The sequence below is a fragment of the Ruditapes philippinarum genome, unplaced genomic scaffold, assembly GCF_026571515.1.
Source record: "Ruditapes philippinarum isolate M1 unplaced genomic scaffold, ASM2657151v2 ctg3636_1_1_1_1, whole genome shotgun sequence".
Lineage (NCBI taxonomy): Eukaryota > Metazoa > Mollusca > Bivalvia > Venerida > Veneridae > Ruditapes > Ruditapes philippinarum.
In genome coordinates this window covers 65,297-92,106 of record NW_026854156.1, presented here as the reverse complement: position 1 = coordinate 92,106, position 26,810 = coordinate 65,297, and the positions used below count along the sequence as shown (strand labels likewise).

General features: G+C 33.0%; 1 protein-coding gene across 1 annotated transcript in view; it reads left to right on the top strand.

Annotated features, from left to right (window-relative positions):
- LOC132739169 (arf-GAP with Rho-GAP domain, ANK repeat and PH domain-containing protein 2-like) overlaps nucleotides 1–21,599 on the top strand; it is a 38,574-nt gene extending 16,975 nt beyond the window's left edge. The window contains exons 11-21 of the mRNA XM_060726820.1: nucleotides 2,477–2,537; nucleotides 3,232–3,371; nucleotides 4,219–4,401; nucleotides 5,161–5,229; nucleotides 8,206–8,242; nucleotides 8,753–8,793; nucleotides 9,157–9,184; nucleotides 9,561–9,595; nucleotides 12,491–12,508; nucleotides 19,151–19,223; nucleotides 21,079–21,599. Coding sequence (XP_060582803.1) covers nucleotides 2,477–2,537; nucleotides 3,232–3,371; nucleotides 4,219–4,401; nucleotides 5,161–5,229; nucleotides 8,206–8,242; nucleotides 8,753–8,793; nucleotides 9,157–9,184; nucleotides 9,561–9,595; nucleotides 12,491–12,508; nucleotides 19,151–19,223; nucleotides 21,079–21,317 — 924 coding nt within the window. The 3' untranslated portion in view covers nucleotides 21,318–21,599. The remainder of the gene's footprint in view (nucleotides 1–2,476; nucleotides 2,538–3,231; nucleotides 3,372–4,218; nucleotides 4,402–5,160; nucleotides 5,230–8,205; nucleotides 8,243–8,752; nucleotides 8,794–9,156; nucleotides 9,185–9,560; nucleotides 9,596–12,490; nucleotides 12,509–19,150; nucleotides 19,224–21,078) is intronic.
- Nucleotides 21,600–26,810: the final 5,211 nt, after the last annotated feature.

Genomic DNA, 26,810 nt, shown 5'->3' with positions numbered 1-26,810 from the left:
GACAGAATTATGCCCCTTTTTAACTTAGAAATTTTGGTTAAAGTTTTTTGTAAAGTCAAATATCTCAATTATTGCTTGAGATATTCAATTGAAACTTGCAATACTTATTTATAGTAACAATGTACATCAGATTGACAAGTTGGATAACTCTACCTACAATATTGACAGAATTATGCCCCTTTTTAACTTAGAAATTTTGGTTAAAGTTTTTTGTAAAGTCAAATATCTCAATTATTGCTTGAGATATTCAATTGAAACTTGCAATACTTATTTATAGTAACAATGTACATCAGTTTGACAAGTTGGATAACTCTACCTACAATATTTTCAGAATTATGCCCCTTTTTAACTTAGAAATTTTGGTTAATGTTTTTTTGTAAATTCAAATATCTTAATTATTGCTTGAGATATTCAATTGAAACTTACAATACTTATTTATAGTAACAATGTACATCAGATTGACAAGTTGGATAACTCTACCTACAATAATGACAGAATTATGCCCCTTTTTAACTTAGAAATTTTGGTTAAAGTTTTTTGTAAAGTCAAATATCTCAATTATTGCCCGAGATTTTCAATTTAACCTTACTTATTTATAGTAACAATGTATATCAGTTTGCAAAATAGCATAACTCTGCCTGCAATATTTGTAGAATTATTTGTTTTGAAACTTAAAAATTTTGGTTAAAGGTTAAAGGTCTTCAAAGATATTTACTTGAAACTTTACACATGTACTTAGGGTCATAATTGGAGAGTCATAATTGTTGTATGTCACTGACCAAGTTCCATAACTCTACTCGCATTAAGGCTGATTCATCTCCCCTTTTCTACTTAGTCTCTTGGTTAATGTTTACATGCAAGTTTTACATATCTCAATAACTATTAAAGATATTTATTTAAAACTTCACATATGCATTTAGAGTCATAATTGTAGGTCACTGACAAAGGTCCATAATTCTATCTTGCATTTAGGCTGATTTTTCTCCCCTTTTTCAACTTATGGTAAAGTTTTGCTTGTAAGTTGTTATCTCAATAACTACTGAAGGGTTTGTGCCTTTTTTGGGACAATTTTATGCATTCATGATAATAAAGCAGTGATTTACTTGATAAAACATCTTAATAACAAGCCTTTGTACCTTTTCTGTCAAATTTATGTATTCATAGGTAATTAGTATTATTATACTCAAATAAAACACCCTTGTGACATTACCTTCCGAATAGTCAAGCCAATACTGTATAATTAGACTCTCTCTAAGGCCTATAACATGAATTTATAAAAAAAAATTAGCCCTTTTGTGAACTTAAAAAAATTTAACATTATCAAGGCTCTTTTACTATCAAGCACTTAGGATAGTCGAGCGTGCTGTCCTACTGACAGCTCTTGTTTATTTTTCAAAATTAATTTTTGTCCAGAGCATAACTCAAAAAGCCTTTGAGATATCAAAATGAAACTTCATAGGTGCATAGATCTCACTCAGGAGGTGTGCAGTGCACAAGAATGATAACTCTACCTTTCATAATTTTAGAGTTATTGCCCTTTGTTATTTATTTTTCATACCTAATTTTTCACCCGAGTGGAGCATAACTCAAAAGTGTTTGAGATGTCAACATGAAATGTCATAGGTGGATAGATTTTATTGAGGAGGAATGCTGTGCACAAGAATGATAACTCTTCCCTGTACAATTTTTGAGTTATTGCCCTTTGTTCTTTTTCTTACTATTTTGTCCGGAGCTTATCTCAAAAAGTATTTGAGGTATCAACTTGAAACTTCATAGGTGGATGGATTTCATTGAGGAAGAGTGCAGTGCACAAGAATGATAACTCTACCCTGCATAATTGTTTAGTTACTGCCCTTTTTTTATTTTTCAAAATTAATTTTTGTTCAGAGCATAACTCAAAAGGCCTTTGAGATATCATTATGAAACTTCATAGGTGCATAGATCTAACTCAGGATGTGTGCAGTGCACAAGAATGATAACTCTACCTTTTATAATTTTTGAGTTATTGCCCTTTGTTATTTTTCATACTTAATTTTTCAATTCAATTTTTTTCTCAAAAAGTATTTGAGGTATCAACTTGAAACTTCATAGGTGGATAGATTTTACTGAGGAGGGATGCAGCACACAAGAATGATAACCTACCCTGCATTATTTTTCAGTTATTGCCCTTTGTTATTTTCAGCCATCAGTATTCACATAGGTTTCAAATCTGTAATCACTATAGCCATCAGTTTTCATTACCAAAAGACCTCTTAAAATGGAATTATTCTGCTGTACTACATATACATTCTTCCAATGAGCAAACACATTCGGCAGGGGATGGCCATGTTGACATGGCTCTTGTTTTTAATGATTTTTTTTTTTAAGAATGAGAATGTGTAGAATGAAATTTAATTTCTTTATTGTCTATAAACACCACTAATCTTGTTTATTCTTGTTATAACAATAGTGATAAGGAAGTTATGTTTGTTTGTAGATATTAGACCAGGTAAAAGAAAATCCAGAGAATGGAAAATGTGCAGATTGTGGTGCTACAGGTAACTGTGCCCTCATAAAATTAAACTTAATAATTATCAATTAATTAATTAATTAATGTGAATATTGTAAATCTATTCAAGAATTTTCTATGCCATAGGTTTAAAGACATGTATTGCATTACAAATTATTTGCGATAATACAAATTTTCATGGACTGAAAAAATTGTTCCTGTCCAGTGGTTAAAATATCACATTATATTTTTGCATATAACTGTTGTATAATTGTTAAAGAAATAAATCTAGAATTCAAAACTTGAGTGGGAGGGATAACTTTTTGAATGCTATGTGTGGATTTATGTGCCTGCCTGTGTCATCAATATAGTGTCATCTGACCTAGTATAGTGTTTAATATAGTGTCTTCTGACCTAACTCTACAAGCTGCATGGCTTTATCATTTTGCTCTTAAAATCTCTTAAAGATTATGAAAGATTGATAGTAGGGGGGATAAATCCTCTACTGCATAAATTTATTAAGGTAAAGGTTAATATAATGTCATGTCAAGGTTTAGAAAAAGCCCTTGATATTTAATAATCATCTTTTGTAACTGCAATTTTGTATTTAGCATATAAATGTACATGAAAGCACTAGTGTTTTGATCAAGATGGAAGTTATTTACACTTTACATAGTCACACGTTTCATGTATAGATTATGTTGTTTTTACGGTGATAAACATACATCTAATTATCTTGATAGATGCACACTGGGCTTCTATGAACCTTGGTATTGTGTTGTGTTTACGCTGTGCTGGGATACACAGAGGGTTCGATCCCCGGCTGTCAAAGATCAGATCTCTCAGAATGGACACTAGAGTCTGGAACTCAAGTCTTATTGAGGTTTGTTTTACTTCCTGTTCTGTTCTTTGCTCTTTCTTTTAACCTCATGATTAACTTGCGGCAATCTGCTCTTTCCATTATTACCGATGGGAAAACTTAGCATGTATGGTGGTGGTGGTGGTGGTGTTAGTAGTTTTCACTTCGGATCATGGCAGTAAGTCACATTGAATTTACCAGAGCACAATTCAGCCACCGCATCATTCCTGGGCAGGCTGTCAACAAGTTGACCAGTACTAGTTTTTCCTTTACTTTCACAAGGAACTGATTACTTCTGTACATGCAAGAGCAGAGGTACAGTGCAGAAACTTCCACAGAATATACACTGATCAATGAAAATTTGGAAATTTCAAGGAGGCCCCTTAATATTGTTGTTATAACTTTTGACCCAATCCTTTTGTATATTTATTACATTAATGTATTTATGTTTAATTAGATATAATTGTGAAATTTTATTTATGTATATATATATTCAACAAAACATGTTTAAACTAAAACAAAACTAAAATTTGGAGATTTGAGACAGAACTCAGAAATTTTTTATAACCCTGAGGCATGATTAAAACTGATAGAGCTTATATTTAGACTTACATACTTGATTAAATACTGTGTTTGAAATGGGGATGATTAAGGAAGATTACACATAGCTGAAGATACACATTTTGTCATTTTGTCATAGGCAATGAATGAAAGTTTCATGTGTTTAATTTTATTTTCTGTAACAGACATCAAATGTGTCATGGATAAAGTATAAAAATCTGTTGATGACCATTTGAAGCATATTAATTTATAGAATAAGTTGTTGATTTAAACAAGGGCAGCATATTATATGTAAATTTTCCTATTTCAGATGTTTAAGGAAATAGGTAATGACAATGCGAACAATTTCTGGTTAAAGAACATGCCTCCTAGCAACAGTATTAACATAGATACAGCATGTGAGGCAAGAAAACAACATATACATTATAAATACAAGGATAAACTTTACTGTGATAAACATCCCCTTGCTGACAATAAAGATTTGTTAAACAAGGTACGTATAACAGGAACTTTATATATAACATGGTTGTAACTCATTATAAGAAAGATTTGATTAGCTAAAATTACCTTTTAACTGTTTAACTCGCAAAAAAGTTATGCAAGTTGTAGCATTAATTTAGTAACTCTGGGAATGTGGTTTGAGTGGTATGCAGGGTTCGTACAGTCTTAAAAAGTGCTTAAATTTGAGTCCCTTTCTTAAAAAGTGCTTTAAAATGTAAAAATATGCTTTAAAGTCCTTAAATTTGATTCGATTTTGAAATATGTTTAATAAGTGCTTAAATTTGCTGAAAATGTGCTTGAAAATGATTGAATGACATAGTGTCGATAAAAATCAAAAGTTGATAAAATCAATTTAGTATCAAAATCAATGAAATAATAGCTCAACGTAACAGTAAGTGGACAAATTGCAGTTGTTTTGAAATATTTGTGTGATGCACCCTTTGATGTTCTTCTAAAAATCCTTAAAATTGTGGCCAGAAAATGTGTATTCAACAAAAAATGGCGAATAAACTATTCTTCTTAGGTTGAAGATTGTGTTAATATGTGTGCATCAAATCTGCTTGAAAAATGGGAAAACATGCTTAAATAGTGCTTAAAAAGTACTTGAATTTTGGCATTTGGTGTTTGTACGAACTCTGATATGATGCCAATCATTATAACAATTACTTCACAAAATTTTGAATTTTTCTTTTAGAATGTAATATACATGCATATTATAATGAGATATACATGTATATAATGTTTGTTATAGGAACTTGTTCAAGTGGCTCAGTCAGACAATGTGTTACTTACCTACCAAATACTACAGTCTGGTGCTGATGTAAGATTTTCTTTATTTTTATATGCCCGAAAAAATTTCGGGCATATTATGTTATACCCCCTGGCGTCTGTCCGTCCGTCCGTTAGCAATTTGGTTTCCGAAGCATAACTTAAGTTCCATTTGGCCTACAGTATTCAAACTTCATAGGATGATTGTCCATATTGGGTAGAAGACCCCTATTGATTTTGGGGTCACAAGGTCAAGGGTCAAGGTCACTATGACCTTAAAACTGAAAACAGTTTCCAGAGCATAACTTAAGTTCCATTTGGCCCACAGTGCTCATACTTCATAGGATGATTGTCCATATTGGGAAGAAGACCCCTATTGAATTTGGGGTCACAAGGTCAAAGGTCAAGGTCACTGACCTTAAAACTGAAAACAGTTTCCGGGACATAACTTAGGTTCCATTTGGCCCACAGTGTTAAAACTTCATAGGATGATTGTACATATTGGGTTGAAGACCCATATTGATTTTGGGGTCACAAGGTCAAAGGCCAAGGTCACTATGACCTAAAAACTGAAAACAGTTTCCGGAGCATAACTTAAGTTCCATTTGGCCCACAGTGTTCAAACTTCATAGTATGATCGTCCATATTGGGTAGAAAACCCCTATTGAATTTGGGGTCACAAGGTCAAAGGTCAAGGTCACTATGACCTTTAAACTGAAAACCGTTTCCGGAGGATAACTTTAGTTCCATTTGGCCCACAGTGTTCAAACTTCATAGGATGATTGTCCATATTGGGTAGAAGACCCCTATTGATTTTGGGGTCACAAGGTCAAATGTCAAGGTCACTATTACCTTAAAACTGGAACAGTTTCCGGGACATAACTTAAGTTCCATTTGGCCCACAGTGTTCAAACTATAAGGATGATTGTCAATATTGGGTTGAAAACCCCTATTGATTTTGGGGTCACAAGGTCAAAGGTCAAGGTCACTTTTACCTTAAAACTGAAAACAGTTGTCAGAACATAACTTAAGTTTCATTTGGCCCACTGTGTTTAAACTTCATAGTATGATTGTCCATATTGGGTTGAAGACCCCTATTGATTTTGGGGTCATAAGGTCAAAGTCACTGTTACCTTAGAACTGAAAACAGTTTCCGGGGCATAACTTAAGTTCCATTTGGACCACAATATTGAAACTTTAAAGGAGGATTGTTTTGTGAAGGAGGTAATACTTTATTTAATTCCCATGTCTTACAAATGCTTCATCTTTACTAAAAAAAAAAAAATCACTTTCGGGCATATAATGCTTCGCCTTGCGGTGCTCTTGTGATGTAATGTATAGAGGATATTCATGTTTTTTCAATAAATACAGGAAATAATTTAATAAATATTTCGTGAGTGGTGGTTACCACAAGTGAAATATGGTAAATTAGTTAATTTTCATACAACAATTGGTAATACATATGCATTTGACAAAACTTCATACATTTTTGTAATTTGGAGTATTTCATGCTGCCAAGAGAAATGAATTTCAATAAATATTTACTACATAATCTAGATCTTTAAATTTTTTTTTCTTTATATTTTGTATGATACATTTATGCTTCATTAGTCAATATTTATACCCCCGCACAACAAAGTTGTAAGGGGGGTATACTGGAATCAGCTTGTCCGTCCGTCCGGCTGTCCGCACTACCGAATAAGGATAGGGGGCCATCTAACGGTAAACAGAACAAAAGAGAACAATAGAGTTCATTCCGTTACAATAGAGTAAGGGGCCAATGGCCCTCTATTAAACAATAGAAAATAACAAAAGAAATGGCCCCTTATTCCATTTCGGCCGGACGGTCCGTCCGTCGGTTTTTTCTTGTCCGCCCAATAACTTAAGATTCCTTTCACCCTTAGTCTTCATATTTGGCATGGAGGTTAGTCATGATTAGTAGATGACCCCTATTGATTTTGAGGTCACTAGGTCAAAGGTCAAGGTCACAGGGGCCTTGACTTCAAAAAGCTTGTCCGCCCAATAACTTAAGATTCCTTTGACCCTTAGTCTTCATATTAGGCATGGAGGTGAGTCATGATTAGTAGATGACCCCTATTGATTTTGAGGTCACTAGGTCAAAGGTCAAGGTCACAGGGGCCTTGACTTCAAAAAGCTTGTCCGCCCAATAACTTAAGATTCCTTTGACCCTTGGTCTTCATATTTGGCATGGAGGTTAGTCATGATTAGTAGATGACCCCTATTGATTTTGAGGTCACCAGGTCAAAGGTCAAGGTCACAGGGGCCTTGACTTCAAAAAGCTTGTCCGCCCAATAACTTAAGAATCCTTTGACCTACAGTCGTCATATTTGGCATGGAGGTTAGTCATGATTAGTAGATGACCCCTATTGATTTTGAGGTCACCAGGTCAAAGGTCAAGGTCACAGGGACTTTGACTTTAAAAACTTTGTCTGCCCAATAACTTTAGATTCCTTTGACCCACAGTCTTCATATTTGACATGGATGTTGATCATGATTAGTAGATGACCCCTTTTGATTTTGAGGTCACTGGATCAAAGGTCAAGGTCATAGGGACTTTGACTTCAAAAAGTTTGTCCACCCATTAACTTAAGATTCCTTTGACCCACAGTCTTCATATTTGGTATGGATGTTGATCATGACTATAAGGTGACCCCTATTGATTTTGAGGTCACTGGGTCAAAGGTCAAGGTCACAGGGACCTTGACAAAAAAAAGCTTTTCTTCTCAATTGCTAAAGAATGTCCTGTCCGCAATGTATTGATTTTGACATTTTCACTTTTGAAGCATGTAGAATACATAACTTAGCAATGCACTGGCTTAGTAACCTCAGATTTGGCAGGGAGGTTGTCCTTGAGCTCTAAATGGCCACTGTTGATTCTGACAAAGTGGTATGCGGGGGTATTCCCGCCATGATTGTGGCAGTTCTAGTTAGGTATTAAAACAGAATGAAATTATTTTTATGAAACGGGTCAGCATTAGACTAAATTAAAATATGTTCTTGTTTTCAGGTTTTGTACACACTGCCTGGTCAGCCAAATTCTACAGGTACGAAATATCAAAACATTAACACTGTTTATATATAAACTTGTTTTTCTGTATTTATGTTAAAAAATGAAATTTTGATTAAATGAAAATAGGCATATTTAATTAACTAAATTGGATTTTATAACTTAAAAGTATTAAAAATGTAATGTTTATTTGGAAACTTTTAAGTTGGGGTAACAATTCCGGATTGAACAAGTGTTGATTTTCTCAGACATTATTTCTTACTTACTGCACAACATTATGATAGATATTTGAGCCGAGTCACAACAAAACCAACGTAATGCGTTTGCGACCAGCATGGATCCAGATAAGCCTGCGCATCCGTACAGTCTGATCAGGATCCATGCTGTTCGCTATTAGTTTCTCTACTTGTAATAGAGTTGGTCAGCGAACAGCATGGATCCTGATCAGACTGTTTGGATGTGCAGGCTGGTCTGGATCCATACTGGTCACAAACGCACTATGTTGGTTTTGTCATGACACGGCTCATATATGTAATATATTTTTCAGCATTTGAGATGGCTAAAGAGGCTCATCAGAGGATACAGATGGTATGTACAATAAATAACTTTATAAATCATTAAAATGTCTTCGAGAATGTAATAAACAACACTGATGTTTACCTGACAAAAATTAAAAATAAATAATTTCACCTTGATTATCATAAATAAAAGAAGATAGATGCCATGTTTAAACTTGGTTTACTGAAAATTTACTGTTGTACAGACTTGTACTTTTAATCGGTATTTTATTGTAAAGAATGTAGGTGGAAGGACATGAATATATTTGAAATTTTGACATAATATTTTGTTTTGATTAATATGATCATGTTAAATGTATTATTGAATATTGGACAAAAAAAAATAGCATCTCTGATTATTTCAATTATCTGTGCTTTAAATTGATCATTTCAGGAATATCTGCTGCAAAATGGTGGAGACAGTAAGATATTTTCTTTCTTATTATTTATTTAAATATGTCAGAAATGAATGTTACATACATTTCAAATCTGCCATTGTGGAGGACTTAGTTTAAACTAAATGACAGGTATTTTGTTATATTTTCCCAATTTTCCAAGATTCCCCTTTAAGTTGAAATATTCATTTACAAGGTGTCCAAATATCTGGAAAAAAGTGATCCTCATAAGCATTAAAAACAGCAAAATGACATAAAAATTACAGACACGGTTTGATTGTGTCTGTACAAAGTAATACAAATTGTCATCAGAATAACTATTTTGTTATCACATTGTAACATGTTGGATAATGTTTGTCAGTTTCATTATTTTAACATTAATATTTGTTTTCTATTTTTGCAGAAACTAAGAATTTCATGCCTGGCTCTGAGGAAGCTGTAAGTATAGTATATATAATAAAATGATGTCAACGTAGCTAATAGTTATATACCTCAGTCATTATTTTAACATGTTTAACACACAGAACAAAAGTCCTAGATATAATATTATAGTTTATGTGACAGATAGCCCCTTACATAATATGATAATTTAGATTAAAAGGAAGTCAAGCCTTTAAAACGTAAGATTTGAATTTCTCATATAGAACAACTGGGGCACTTAAAACAGAAAGATATGCAAAAGATATTTAAGAAATATACTCAGAACTAAATTGACATTTTATTTTTATATGCTATTTTAGCACCATTTGAGTAAAAAGAGTTGCAACTCTTTTCAAATTTGTCGCAATTAGAATAATCATTCAGAAAAAAACAGAGTGAGTGAACGATCTGAAATATTGCACACATGTTATTGGGCTAGACCTACATCAAAAAGAACATTAAAAATAGAACTGAAAATTATTTCCAGTCCCGTCATGTCAAAAAACCTCAAGGGAGTCCTTTTAAAAAAGAGAAATATATTATCAATATCCTGTGCAGTTTTTCCCACTCCATAAAAATGTTATGAAAATATTTTGGCAGGCACATGCATATACTTTAAGTGACATCATATGTGTTTAATAAATACAGGGACACTTGATGTTAGTATAACTGTATAAATGTTTCAATAAAAAACAACTTTTTTTTTTACTGTAAATTGGTCTTATTTTGGGTATATGATTGTTGATAAAATATTATATTTGCATAGTTTCATTGCTAAATTGATTAAACTTGTTGAGTAAAATAATTTATTTTATGCTTTTCAGTGGATTACTGATTTATCCGTGAAAATTATATTTGGTAATTTCACAGTGAAAATTATCAAAATATAATTTCACTTTTTTCAATGACGAAACTACTTTTTTAAGATTTTCCCCATGTGGTACCTCAATTTTATTTTTGCTGACAATTCTGACAATGTCAGGCTGTTTAAAGAAAAAGGAAAGCTGAAATTGATAAATACCTTAAACGTCAAAAGTAATAAAAAGAAGAAAACTTACTTCTATTCATTCAAATTCCAATCACCAAATTTCGTCTCTAAATTTTTTGTTTCATTTTTACAGTCTGAAAAATACATTCCTTCCACATGCAAACTGCTCTTGATGACATTTGGGCATATTAAAGTATCCTACGAGTAATAACTGCCGTATGCTTTATGAAAAATTGAAAAGCAATGACAGCTACAGCTCGTAGAACAAGTAAACCAACCCAGCATTCCGAGCAAGTTCCAAGTCTTCCATTTTCATAGCTGCTTTTTTCATGTTTTCACATCTGTCAACACTTAATTTTTGTCTGTTTCAATCCTCAAATATGTTTTCTTTCTTTTAAAAAGGTGTATGACTAACAATTCCAAATGATATCCCTCTGAATCAAACACAAATTATTTTCCTCCGTGAAATACACAACTTTAAAAAAATGGCTGCCGCTTACATTTAACAAAGCCAGGTCTAATATAAATTCGCAGTAGGTAACAGAAATATGGATGGATGGTTGGAATTTTCTCCTACACGAATTGTTTGTTTTTATTATTAAAACAAGCGATCATTCATATTTTTTAAACAAAATAAATAATATCACTGTCATTTAATGTTGATTGTCGGACTTATTTTTCAGCTCAAGACTTCTTGTTTTTAATGAGAAATTCGCACAAAATGGGGCTCGCAATGGGGAAACAGATTTTAATATTTATGTTAATATTATGGAAATTTCGTTTAAACTTGTTTTTTAGCATAAAATAAAAAGAAAATTTGTTTGTTTGTTGTGTAAGATGTAATTTTATTTCATCTCGTGAACTTTAAAAACAGTATTCTCACTCGTGGCTACGCCACTCGTGAGAAAACTGGTTTTAAAGCCCACTCGATGAAATAAAATTTCATCTTACACACAAACAAACAAATATCCTCTATATAATGCCATCGTATTTTTTATTTTTTTTTATTTTTTAATTCAATTTGTTCAAAGTTAGTATGGAACTTACACTCTTTCAGTATCCTCTTAATTTCTAACTTTAGTGAAAGTTTTATTATTTTCTTTTACAATTTTTTATGTTATATAACAAAATTAAGTTGATTTTATTTTATATGATACATACCCTCAGAATTAATGTACATGTATAAAGATTTACACATACAAGAATTAACTTTGAGCTAAATCATCATAATAACCTTATTCAAATTCTGATATTATGTCAAGTGTCAAATTAATTTATCAACATTTTTTGTCCAATCACATTGCAGTATTTTTCAAATTTCTGCTTAATCTTACTTTGGTTAATGTGTACTAACTAAATTAGATTTACTTAAATCAGTCGTCAGGCTAACTATAAGCAATGGAGAAATGCTTTGTTTTTGGTTGAAAAATAATGTTGATCATTAAGTAAGTCAATGTTTAATAATTCGCATTAACAAAATAATAGGGCTTGTGCCTGCAGCCTGCTTGAGCAATTTATTTGTGTTAATACGTATTATGAAACACTAACCTAATCATAATGTGTCCATGTTCAAGAGATTTCAAACATTTTATTTTTTCCTTGAAAACCTATTTTAATAGAGTGTAGGACTAAAACCATTTCAGCTAATAACCCAAATTTGTTTTCTACTTAAAAAAACATTATTGAATGGCATGTGTCCTTCTCAGTTTTGTATGGGAGACTTTTTACTGGGATGACAATATACTGATATTATTGCTTATTCACAAAATGAATTTTGTAACAAATTTTTTCTAAAACTAACATTTTGTTTAATATAACAATGACCAGTTTTAGATATGTTGTTTAGAAAACAGGAAAAGTGGTGAGCTCAATTTTTGTAGTGTGATAATTAGTGTGTTTTTTTTTCACTTTTAAATTTTACACAGTTTAATCTTGGGGATCAGGTAAAAACACTCACATTCTTGTTTGATTATAGATTATTAACAAAGGGTAATTGGCTGTCCATATTTACTGTTAACTGACAAAATAGTTATGCTAAGCAAAGTTTTGATATTGGCACTGCACTCACTCTTCAGCTTTTAGGTTCTATATTTCTTGAGATTTACTGTAAGCTAAAGGTTCAATTTTGTGTTGTTTATTTTTAGCTCACCTGACCACGAAGGTCAAGGTGAAGTAAAGTAATGGGGCTATGTCTGGCGTTCGTTGTTGTGGGTCATGCTTTGTCAACAATTGGGTTGTTAACACTCTAGCAGTCACAGTTTTGATTGAATCATAATCAAACTTTTGCAGAATGTTTGTCTTAATAAAGTGCAGGTCAAGGTTGAATATGGTACATCTCGGGTCAAAAACTAGGTCACAGGAGCTAAAAATAGAAAAAGCTTGTTAATACTCTTGATGCTGCAGTTTTGATTCAAATGTCTTGGAAATTGATCAGAATGATTTGCTTTGATGATTTCTAGGTCAAGTTTGGATATGGGTCATCTCAGGTCAAAAACTAGGTCAAAGGAGCTAAAAATAGTAAAGCTTGTTAACACTCTAGTGGCAGCAGTTTTAATCCAAATATCCTGGAAATTAGTCAGGAAGGTTTTTTTGATGATTTCTAGGTCAAGTTTGAATATGCATCATCACAGTTTTGATTGAATCATAATCAAACTTTGTCAGAATGTTTGTCTTAATAAAGTGCTGGTCAAGTTTGAATATGGTACATCTCGGGTCAAAAACTAGGTCACAGGAGCTGAAAATAGAAAAATCTTGTTAACACTCTAGTGGCTACTGTTGTTATCCAAATATCCTGGAAATTTGTCTACAAGTTTGTCTAATTCAAATATGGGTCACCTGGGTTCAAAAACTAGGCCAAATATGGATAAACCATGTAAACACTCTAGTGGTCACATTTTTGACTCATTTGTCATTAAACTTGGTCGGAATGCTTGTCTAAGACATTGCTCGGATGAGGACGATGGGTCAGGGGAACGATCTTGGGCCATCTTGGCCCTCTTGTTTAGATAAATTTGTCTTTGGTTATAGACTAAGTTATAACACAGCTTGTATGATTAAGTTAAAATGATCATAAAATTCTCCGGTTGAGTTACTCTCTGACAACAGCTATTACTGGTATATTATATGTAAAAAATCTATGAGTTTTTGTAGACACTATTTTTTATCAAGTTGTAAATTCTTTAAATACTAAAAAAAGCTCTTATAAAAGCTTTTATATATACAATACAAAGTAAGCTTTTTTAATATTTATCAAAATAATTGCTTGAAAGATTTTACTTACATTGGAAAATATGGTGTGTAATAAAATATTGTGAATAACTCAGAAATCCATCTACATGAATTTCCAAATACTCCTGACAACCTAAATTTTTTCTGTTTAGAATTTCATGTATTTAATGTCAGATAGGGTGCTCTGATTTAGCTCATATAGAAATATATAGATACTTTATGACACTTCCTGATGTAATGTTAGTAGTACATGTGTGATATAGTGCAAGCATAGATACACATGAATGTTGTTGGTGTTTTTGTTACACATATAAAGAGAAAATTAAACATACATAAAGCATGTAGTTATTATGTTGTGAACATTTTTAGATGACTTGTTAGCAATTATTGAAGTGTAGTTTGCCACATTCTTCTCTTAAGAAAATTTAATATAGTTAAGACCTTTTTTGTTAATACATGCTCTTTCAGGTTGATATTCAGTTTTTTATGCCACTGCAGCATCTGCGATGCGGTGGCATATAGTGATTCTCCTGTGTGTGTGTTTGTGTGTGTTAGTTTTATAGATTATATAGTGTACTTAAAAAATCTTCTTGTGAAAAACCACTTGTCCAATTTCAACCAAACTTGGCAGGATTGATCCTTGGGTGAAGGGCTTCCAAAGTTGTTCAAAGAATTTCATTCCATGCAGAAATCTTGTTGCCATGGCAACCAAAAGGAATAAAAAGAATAAATTTAAAAAATCTTATTGTAAAGACCCAAAAGGCCTAGAGCTTAGATATTTTGCATAAGGCATTGTCTGGTAGACTTCTACCAAGATTGTTCAAATTATAGCCCTGGGGTCAAAATCGGCCCTGCCCTTGGGGTTATTGGTTTTCCTGATATGTATATAGTAAAAACTAAAAGTAAAAACTTTAAAAAAAATTCTTCTAGCAATTGACAAATGCTAGAGGTTAGATATTTTGCATGAAACATTGTGTAGTGAACCTCTAGCAAGACTGTTCAAATTATAGCCCTGGGGTCAAAATTGTCCCCGTCCCGGTGATCATTGATTTTCAATATATACATATAGTAAAATATCAAAAAATCTTATTGTCTGAAGGAACAAGGCTTAGAGCTTTAATATTTGTTTAATGATATCATCTATAGGTACTCTACCAAAGTTGTTCAAATTTTGCCTCTAGTGTCAAAATTAGCCCCGCCCCGGGGGCCATAGGTTTTCCTTATATGTATATAGTAAAAACTTAAAAAATCGTCTTCTCTAAATTTACAAAGGCTAGAGTTAAGATATTTTGCATGAAACATTGTGTAGTGAACCTCTAGCAAGATTGTACAAATTATAGCCCTTTGGTCAAAATTGGCCCCACCCCCAGGGGTCATTGATTTTCACTATGTACATATAGTAAAAAATTAAAAAATCTTCTTGTCTGAAGGAACAATGCTTAGAGCTTTGATATTTGGTACAAAATATCATCTATGGGTCCTCTACTAAAGTTGTTTTGATTATGCCCCTAGTGTTAAAATTGCCCTGCCCCAGAGGCGATAGTTTTCCTTATATGTATAAAGTAAAAACTTGAAAAATCTTCTTCTCTGAATTGACAAAGGCTAGATTTTAAATATATGGCATAAGACTTTGCAAAGTGAACCTCTACTAAGATTGTTCAAATTATAGCCCTAGGGTCAAAATTGGTTCCGCCCCGGGGAGTCATTGATTTTCATTATGTACATATAGTAAAAAAAATAAAAAATATTTTTGTTTGAAGGTACAAGGCATAGAGCTTTGATGTTTGCTATTTAATATCATCTATAGGTCCTCTACCAAACTTGTTCAAATTTTTCCCCTGGTGTCCAAATTGGCCCTGCCTGGGGGCATTGATTCTCATTATGTACACATAGTAAAAACAGAAAATAAAACAAATGTTTTCTGAATGGGAGAAAGCTACAGCTTAGATATTTGACTTGAAATGTTGTTTGGTGGACCTGTATCAAAATTGTTTTGAATTAAACCCTTGGGTCAAAATTTTGCCTTGCCCAAGGGGACAGTGACCTGCTTTCTTGTCCTTGACCATGTGCACAGTTTAAGTTGTAAAATTGAACTTTGATATCAGGTGACCTAGATTTTGATGATGCGACCTACTTTCTTGTCCTTTGATGTACAGCTATGAAATTTGAACCATGTGCACAGATTAAGGTGTAAAGTGAACTTAATCAGCTGACCTAGATTTTGACAAAGTGTCTTACTGTGTTTTCCTTTGATGTAGTCATGAAATTTAGGCTGTGTGAAACATGACCTTCACCACCAAATTCACTAGACTCAAGTGCATTGATATATTCCTACTCTGATCTTTTATTGGATTAACAATAGATTTATCCACTAATCTGATAATAAAAATTAGATAGGTCAGGGATCTATGCGTTATGACAATCTTCAATTGTATAGAAACAAAAAAAATCTGTTTCTACACTACTATTTAGTGTTGTATTAATGCGGTGTTATAGCATTTTTCTCAAAGCAATCTTGTTTTACATTAAAATCTGGAAGAAAACCTGAAATTCTAAAATATTTCAACATAAATTGTCATAAAGATAACTTTGTTGAAATTATCTTATTTGATTGGAAAACATAACAGGGAGAGGAAGTAAAGTTTTCATTGTGTGTATATATTCTATAAATAAACTTCATATAATATTATATATAGTCATATCAGAAATGATGGCCAGGAATTACATTTATATCTTACTAATACTTTATTAATGTCCCTTTTATCAAGTGCTTGCTTATAATGCACATTTTGGAAACATAGCTACCAGCCGAGTATATTCTCAGTAGAATTATATGATGATAGTTTTCTCTGAAAAAGCATTCTAATAATTAGTTTATTACTTACAAAAAGAATTCAAGTGCATAAATAATAAAAAAGATTAATATTAATGAAGTGCATGAGGGATTTTGCTATTTACACACTCTACGTTTACACTACTGGTGTGAGCAATAAAAGGTCTTCATAGCCCTCTTGTTTCTTTATAAGGATGGTGGCATATAAGAATCTTACACCGGCTGCAGGTACAGACCGGAATATCTAGCTCGAGGGTAACTGTTTACAGCGGTAACGAGGCTCTGCCGAGTTTCCGCTAAACAGTTACCCGAGAGCTAGATATTCACGTCTGTACCAACAGACGGTGTTTGATTCTTTTCTTGCATATTACATGTCAATTATTTTCGGAACAGAAATTATGAAAACTGATATTCTCATTACGCACTTTTTTCTCATAGTAGCGTATGAACATACAACTTCATTCATAACGGAAAAATGACGTCATCCTAAGAACGCGATTCATTCATAAAAGGCGTCATTTAACGCACGCGACTTGTCTTACATGGGGGGTGTAAGACAGAGATTTCTAGCACCGGTGTAAACGGTAGATAATCCTGTCTGAGATGCAAGAATGATGGTGGCATATTAGGAATTTACATTGTTTTACTTGGACACAATTATTTGTTGTTGTAGGCTTTAATATCACTGACTTCAGGGCCACATTTATAGGGCAGATTTATAACACTTGGTATTGGTGGCAGAGGGATGGTAACAAAAATTATTATAAAACGTATTTATTTTTTATACCCCCGCACAACAAAGTTGTAAGGGGGGTATACTGGAATCAGCTTGTCCGTCCGTCCGGCCGTCCAGCTGTCCTTTGGTTTTTTCTTGTCCCCCCAATAACTTAAGATTCCTTTGACCCTTACTCTTCATATTTGGCATGGAGGTTAGTCATGATTGGTAGATGACCCCTATTGATTTTGAGGTCACTAGGTCAAAGGTCAAGGTCACAGGGGCCTTGACTTCAAAAAGCTTGTCCGCCCAATAACGTAAAATTCCTTTGACCTACAGTCGTCATATTTGGCATGGAGGTTAGTCATGATAAGTAAATGACCCCTATTGATTTTGAGGTCACTAGGTCATAGGTCAAGGTCACAGGTGCCTTGACTTCAAAAAGCTTGTCCGCCCTATAACTTAAGATTCCTTTGACCCACAGTCTTCATATTTGGCATGGAGGCAAGTCATGATTAGTAGATGACCCCTATTGACTTTGAGGTCACCAGGTCAAAGGTCAAGGTCACAGGGGCCTTGACTTCAAAAAGCTTATCCGCCCAATAACTTAAGATTCCTTTGACCCACAGTCTTCATATTTGGCATGGATGTTGATCATGATTAGTAGATGACCCCTTTTGACTTTGAAGTCAACAGGTCAAAGGTCAAGGTCACAGGGGCCTTGACTTCAAAAAGCTTGTCCGCCCTATAACTTAAGATTCCTTTAACCCACAGTCTTCATATTTGGCATGGAGGCTAGTCATGATAAGTAGATGACCTGTATTGACTTTGAGGTCACCGGGTCAAAGGTCAAGGTCACAGGGGCCTTGACTTCAAAAAGCTTGTCGGCCCAATAACTTAAGATTCCTTTGACCCACAGTCTTCATATTTGGCATGGAGGTTAGTCATGATTAGAAGATGACCCCTTTTGACTTTGAGGTCAACAGGTCAAAGGTCAAGGTCACAGGGCCTTGACTTCAAAAAGCTTGTCCGCCCTATAACTTAAGATTCCTTTGACCCACAGTCTTCATATTTGGCATGGAGGTTAGTCATGATTAGTAGATGACCCCTATCGATTTGAGGTCACCAGGTCAAAGGTCAAGGTCACAGGGACTTTATCTTCAAAAAGTTTGTCTGCCCAATAACTTTAGATTCCTTTGACCCACAGTCTTCATATTTGGCATGGATGTTGATCATGATTAGTAGATGACCCCTTTTGATTTTGAGGTCACTGGATCAAAGGTCAAGGTCATAGGGACTTTGACTTCAAAAAGTTTGTCCACCCATTAACTTAAGATTCCTTTGACCCACAGTCTTCATATTTGGCATGGATGTTGATCATGACTATAAGGTGACCCCTATTGATTTTGAGGTCACTAGGTCAAAGGTCAAGATCACAGGGACCTTGACGAAAAAAAAGCTTTTCTTCTTAATTGCTAAAGAATGTCCTGTCCGCAATGTATTGATTTTGACATTTTCACATTTGAAGCATGTAGAATACATAACTTAGCAATGCACTGGCTTAGCAACCTCAGATTTGGCAGGGAGGTTGTCCATGAGCTCTAAATGGCCACTGTTGATTCTGACAAAGTGGTATGCGGGGGTATTCACGCCATGATAGTGGCAGTTCTAGTTTACTTAAATTTAGAATAAGTGACATTTTTACTACACTTTTGTATACACATGTATGTTTTAAGAACCTTCAGTCTCACTGCTTTTGTATGTTTAATCTTATTAAAATGCAATAAATCATTTACTTTGTTTTTTCAGTCATTGGTTGCAAAACTAAGATCTGAAGTGCAGTATCAGGGTTACCTACATAAGACAGGATCAAATATGAAAGGTAAATTTATCCTGACACACCAGTTGTCATTTGAGCTGCGTCATGACAAAACCAACATAGTGCGTTTGCGACCAGCATGGATCCAGACCAGCCTGCGCATCTGCACAGTCTGATTAGGATCCATGCTGTTTGCTTACAAACTCTATAACAAGTATAGAAACTGATAGCGAACAGCATGGATCCTGATCAGACTGCGCGGATGCGCAGGCTGGTCGGGATCCATGCTTGTTGCAAACCCATTATGACGGTTTTGTCATGACACGGCTCAAATGTAAACTTGAAAAGTATAAAACCAGGTTGGTCATCCCATCCATGCAGTCTGACTGGACTTTATACTGTAATCTGCTCAGTTGTCATGTTCCTAAAACTAACAGTAGATGGTGCAAGATCTATAGCTGATAGGGTCTACCTAGTAAAGTAGGGGTACAAGGGTTGTAGCACAGAAACTGAAGTTTAAAACAACAACAAAAAATGTTTCAATTAAAACAAAATCACCCCTTTGTTTTTTGGGTTTTTAAATATAGACAGGGGTTATTTTATTTGGTTGAAATATTTGTTGTTTTTTTTCCTATTTTAAACTTTAGTTTCCTGTGGTTGTAGTGTGTTTAGAAATATATATATACAATGTATTTTTTGCTGTATATAACATATATCCAAGTTTAATACCTACAAATAGATAGAGATCAAAATAAATACTGGTCAACTAATGTTGCTTAAATTTTCATTTCATTTAATGCTAGATAGTTTTAGAAGAGTGGTACTATCCTACTTACCTCTGCGTTGTCATTGACACAACACTTTGGTTTAAGTTAGTCCTGCAACTTCTTGTACAACCTCATATTCTGCCAACCATTTAAGATCTTGTTTGTAACTTCACACATAGCTTTGAAAGTTTAATTGGAGGTAACTTGCCAAAGCTTATAACTCTAGCTTGTATTTCCAGTGCCTTATGGCTTTCTGTGAACTTACAAATTCGTAGTTGAAATTTTGCAAAACTTTTGAAGATATTCACTTGAAACTTGCATGTCTTCCGGATTATAGTAAAATGTGAATTTCAAAGATCCATAATTCTGACATGGATTTTGCCAGAACTAATTCCCTTTTGTGATTTTAGAAAATTCCCATTTAAAGTTTTGTGTGCAAAACTATTGAAGGTGTTCACTTGATAACATAGCATATCTTAACTGAAAGTTTTTGTCCAAAACCAATAACTTTGGCATGGATTTAAAATGATTTATGACCCTTTGTGAACTTATTAATTCCCAGTTCTCCATGCAAGATTTATCTTCAAAACTACTGATTGTAATCAGTTGAAACTTTATACATTTGTAAGGTCAGAGGTCTCTTTCAAAGGTCCATAATTATAGCTTAAATTTAGATTTATTAATGAACTAAACAATCCTTGTTAAGTTTTTTTAAAATCCTAATAAAAGCTGTTGAAGTTTTTCATGCTAGAGCATTTTTCACAACTTCTGAAGAAATTCACTTGAAGCTTCTCTCATATCTCTTGGATCATAATTTAAGGTTACTTTCCAAGACCTATAACTCAGGCATGGGTTTTCACTTGACTGAATTACTCCCCTTTGTGAATTTTTTGATGGTATGTACTTGAAGCTTCTTACATGCCTTTGGGATCCTTGGTCTATTTCCAACACTCCTAACTATGCCATTTATTTTGAATGAAAACTTCCTCTTTGCTAATTCCTACATTATCCATGCTCTCAGAGTAGTGGAGAGCATTTTCCAACTCACAACAGCTCTTGTTGTAATTTATATGAATTAAATAGTTGTAATTTATATGAATTTATAAATAATTATTTTATTGATATATATATATTTTTGAAATGATATTCAGATAATCTACTTGGTGCAGTAATGCATAATTATCATGGGGATGGTAAGTTTCTTGTGCTTCGTCCCTCAGCTTGGGATGTTTGTCATGGTTTTATTTTCATCATTTTGTTATTGTTACAAGCGGGTTTGGATGCTTTGACATGGCTTCTCTCCTTTTCATTATCCAACATTTCACTTGCTTTAATAATTATTTTCGTTTTAAGAAACAAATGGATTAAAGGTAACAACATTAACATCTGAAATGAGCTAACATTGATTTATAATTTATTATTTTATTCAACCAAGTTTGTGTTATATATACGAAATAGATATCAATTTTGGAGTGCATTGTTGTAGAATAATGCATGGTTTGGGTTCAAATGAGTTGGAATATAAGTACGAAGGGCGATAGGCCAGAGTGATAATTACATAGCATTTGAACAATAAACCATGCATTTAACACTATAATGCCTGAAAAATTAATGTCTATTTTCATTCTAACATGCTTATAAGAAAGAGAATTGATAAAAATATGTTGAACTACATTGAGCGTAGAAGTAGTTTTACAGAGATGTTACAGTAAGATAGGATTTACTCTTGATTCATTGTAAATAAACTCTGTAATCTAGAGAAAGTTTTGCAATAAATCTATTGTTTGAGCAGCTGTTTAAAGAGTTGTTCTTTAAACAAAAGAACTGTCATTAGATAACATAATTAATATGTCCAGTATTTTCTATTACCTGTTATAGTCAATTAGTCAGTGATTGTCAGTTTGTTCCTTTTTACTGTAAAATCATTATTATTCGTGGGGCACGAATTTTCGTGGTTGTCGTGGGAAGGTCAATCCACGAATTTAAAATCCCACGAACTTTTATCCCAACAAATACTTCTTACTCAGTCTTTGTTCTATATATTACAAACATGCGTGGGCTCTTTTCCGGCCGATATTTTGTGAAATGGATGTATATACAGACAGATAATCAGGTTAGCGACTTATTAAATCCGTTTACAATATTTAAGAAACTTGAAAGAAAACTCGATTATATCATATAATATGTCCTCAATTTACTGTCACAAATGTCGCATATACGTACTTGATTGTTGTAGTCTACTAGCAACAAGAATACTTGACATAATCGAGTAAATATGGGAACCCAGGCAGTGCAATAATTAGCGCTAATAAAAATTGTCAGTTTCCTCTTATTTATTAAAAAAAGGTCTTTGATATAAATGTCGTAAGTACACAAAACTATAAAAAAAATATGATCGCTACAACAGATTTATTGTACATTCTTTTGTCGTTTTAAATGATCCAGTTTATATGAATTTTAATCTATATTTGTGCGAACACTATTCCGTCAACATTAAAGACGCCACCGACTTTAACAAGATCCACACATACTCGTGTTATTTACCGAGATTAATTTATATGCATGTAAATTCACACAGTCACTGTGACGTTGTGTGTAGTTACTGTCAAATATGTTAAGACCAATTCAGGGTGTAAACTTTTAAACTCGCTGGTTAAAACCTGTCAGGTGGCTTAAAATTATGCGATGTTTACATTGGCGAATTACAGGGGCAGTGTGTATATCATGTCACATACATGTGTTAATTGCAGTCAATTATCGGCAGTAACTGTGCTATATTAGTTATGCCCAGAGGCAAGGATTAAATTTATTGACAAGCGCTGTGTGACAAGTAAAGATATGTACATGTTGTAAGTAAAAGTGTTGGGCGATTAAGTTTAAGATTATTTTGCATTAGGTTACGGAATTTTTTTTTAACAAGAAAACGAAAATCCACGAATTTAAGAACCCACGAAAATGCCCTTTTTGATAAAACCACGAAATTTCATGCCCACGAATTTAAGTGAATTCGCAGTATATGCATGAAAGAATTTCGGACATATTATATCATAACCCCTGGTGTCCGTCCGTCTGTAAGCAATTTGGTGTCTGGAGCATAACTTAAGTTCCATTTGACCCACAATATTCAAACTTCATAGAATGATTGTCCATATTGGGAAAGTCAAGGTCACTATTACCTTAAAACTGAAAATAGTTTACGGAGCATAACTTAAGTTCTATTTGGCCCACAGTGTTCAAACTTCATAGGATGATTGTCTATATTGGGTAGAAGACCCCTATTGATTTTGGGGTCACAAGGTCAAAGGTCAAGGTCACTATTACCCTAAAACTGAAAACAGTTTCCAGAGCATAACTTAAGTTCCATTTGGCCCACGGTGTTCAAACTTCATAGGATGATTGTCAATATTTGGTAGAAAACCCCTTTTGATTTTGGGACCACAAGGTCAAAAGTCAAGGTCTTTATTACCTTAAAACAGAAAACAGTTTCCGGAACATAACTGAAGTTCTATTTGGCCCACAGTGCTCAAACTTCATAGGATGATTGTTCATATTGGGTAGAAGACCCCTATTGATTTTGGGGTCACAAGGTCAAAGGTCAAGGTCACTATTACCCTAAAACTGAAAACAGTTTCCAGAGCATAACTTAAGTTCCATTTGGCCCACGGTGTTCAAACTTCATAGGATGATTGTCAATATTTGGTAGAAAACCCCTTTTGATTTTGGGACCACAAGGTCAAAAGTCAAGGTCTTTATTACCTTAAAACAGAAAACAGTTTCCAGAACATAACTGAAGTTCTATTTGGCCCACAGTGCTCAAACTTCATAGGATGATTGTCCATATTTGGTAGAAGACCCCTATTGTTTTTTGTGTCACAATGTCAAAGGTCAAGGTCACTATTACCTTAAAACTTAAAACAGTTTCCGGAACATAACTTAAGTTCCATTTGGCCCACAGTGTTCAAACTTTATAGGATGATTGTCCATATTGGGAAGAACACCCCTATTGATTTTGGGGTCACAAGGTCAAAGGTCAAGGTCACTTTTACCTTAAAACTGAAGACACTTTCTGGAGCATAACTCAAGTTCCATTTGGCCCACAATATTCAAACTTCATAGGAGGATTGCTATTTGAAGGAGGTAATACTTTATGTAATTCCCATGTCTTACAAATGCTTCATCCGTACCAAAAAAAATAAAACTTTCGGTCATATAATGCTTGTTTGTTATTTTAAAATCATTAGCTAACACACAGTTACTTCTGGAAAACGCTTCTCTGCGGCAGAAAGGGTGGGGGAGGGGTAGGTAGTGTGCATATTTAAGGCTTTGTAAATCAAATGATGAAAAGAAAAAGTACACATCTATCGTAATTGAAAAAGTTTTCCATTTTTGGTTAGTTTTACCAGTATGGTATATATAATTGGAAAATTTATAAGTAATTTAACATTAAATACATTTACACTAGAGTGATACAACTGAACTTTAATTGACTTCTTACAAATAAAATACTTACATATTTAAGTTTTACAGCGCCAGTGTCCTTTATTTACTTTAGAATGGCAAAGATTGGCGATGTTAGTTTAAAAAGATAGTTTAGTTTGTTCACAGTTTTACTGAATCAAGATGTTTTCTTCTAAATATAGTCATATCTTTTTGTTTTTAAATAATCACAATTTTCTCTTTTTTTCTGTCTTGATATATAACCATGGCATGAACTTGGAACTTATTACGTCTCTCAAACACTAGTGGCAACATTGTCAAGTCTGCACCACAAGATTAGAGCTAGCATTTTATGCTGTTAGCTGCTTTATATTAGCATTATTATATGGTATCCATTAAATATACATTGGACAAATTTAATCGTTATATAATTATATTCATTTAATCGATATTGGACTGTTCAAATTTTTTAAAAGAAGTCCAATAAATAGACATTGGACTGTTTGAATTTTTAAAGGAATCCAATAAAAATAGACTTTGGACAGGTCAATTTTTAAAAAAAAAACAATAAAAAGGCATTGGACAGTTCAAATTAAAAAAATCCAATAAATATACATTGGACAGTTCAATTAAAAAAAAAATCATATAAATAGACATTGCACTGTTTAAATTTTTATAAAAAAAACCAATAAATAGACATTGAACTTTTCAAATTTTTATATAGAAATCCATTAAACAGACCTTAAACTGTTCCAATTTTGTAGCATGGCAAGTTCTTCTATTTAATTTAACAAGTTAATGGTTGATATGAGTAAAAATTTTGGAGACAAAGAATTTTAATCAACAAAGCTTTGGTGCTGTTCTCAGTCATATAACTATTGCTCTTGTAAATGGATTGAACTAACCTTTTAATTATTGATTTTCTTTGGTCATCTTTATAAATAAATAAACCAGTTCAAATTAATTACAGAAATAATATTAGAATATAGATATACATGAATCAGTTACATTAGACTTTTTCTTAGCAAGCCTTTGCTGCAATACATTGTTAATATTTTGATGGCACTAAAATTGAATTGACTGTACATAATGAGAAAATTTTAAAGATGGCCTTTTTCTCTTGAAATATTTATTTATCATATATATCAACCCTTCATAAAAATGTTAAATTTAGTATTTTAAAATTTTCCCTGTTACTTATCTTGTATATGATCTTCCCGGGTTTTCTCTCATTGTGAAACAATACTTCTTCTAAAATTTTCATATCCCCCTGGTGTTATTACTTAAAATTTCTTGAAGAATGGTGTTTTTAGCTGGCCAAACCATCCCAGTTATTATGTTAGTGAAGAGGTAAGGACAATTCTTTTGTATGTCAATAATGTAAAAAAATGTCTTTGTAGATATAATATAAAGGACAGTCTGTTTGTTAGACCATTTGCAGTTGATTTGTTGGTGAAAACAAAAGATAATCTCAGAATGTATAACAGTATATTGGGCTACATAAAAGGAACCACACTGAGGTCAATAAGCTTAAAAGTCAAGCGTTGTCCCTGCTTGTTTTACAAATAGAATAATTATTCTGGAAAAACAGAGTGAGCGAATGATCTGAAATTTTGCATGCAAGCTATTGGTGTAGACTTACATCAAATGGACCATTACTCTCAAGAAAATTATTCCCAGTCCCACCATGTTAAAAAAACCTCAGTTGAGTCCCTTTGTTAGTGTTATTATTTGTGTACATAAAAACAAGTTGATAACCAGTAGTTCTTTTGATATTTTAGGGTAAAGTAGAAAGGGCAGGGTAGGTAATTTAATCAATTAAATCCGTATACAAGCCCATAAAACCATGAAAATTAAATTTTCTTTTCGTTTTTTTTTTAGTCCTCCAGGGGCATAATTCATAAAAATGCAAATATAGAAATTTAAAATGCTGTTTGCAGATAATTTAAAAGGAAAAGAAAGTTGCCCCCTTTTTTTTTTTTTAAGAACCCAATCAGCCCAAATTTTTAACTTTGATTTTTTTTTTTCCCTTTTATCCTTTTTCCCCGGAAATTTTTCTCTCTTTATTTTGTGGATATCCCTTTTAAATTTGAATTGTAGATCAAAATTTTTAAAAATTTAAAATTTTAAAATATTTTGAAAAAGAGAAACAATTTTCTTAATAATTGTTTCCCTTTTTTAATTTACTGAGTTTTTAATTAAAAAAAATTTACAGCTAATATATATATATGATATTTTTTTTAACCCATTTCATTCTGAAATGTTAATGCTTTGGATTTAAGTATTAAAATGCTGAATTAGCACAATCAATGGGAAAGAGGGGTCACATTTCACAGGTATACAGGCTACATTGACACCAAAATAGTAACATTAGGCAAGTCAACATTGCTGCTGATACTCAAAAAGAATATACATGTATATTTTGTTATAAGATGAATCATATTTT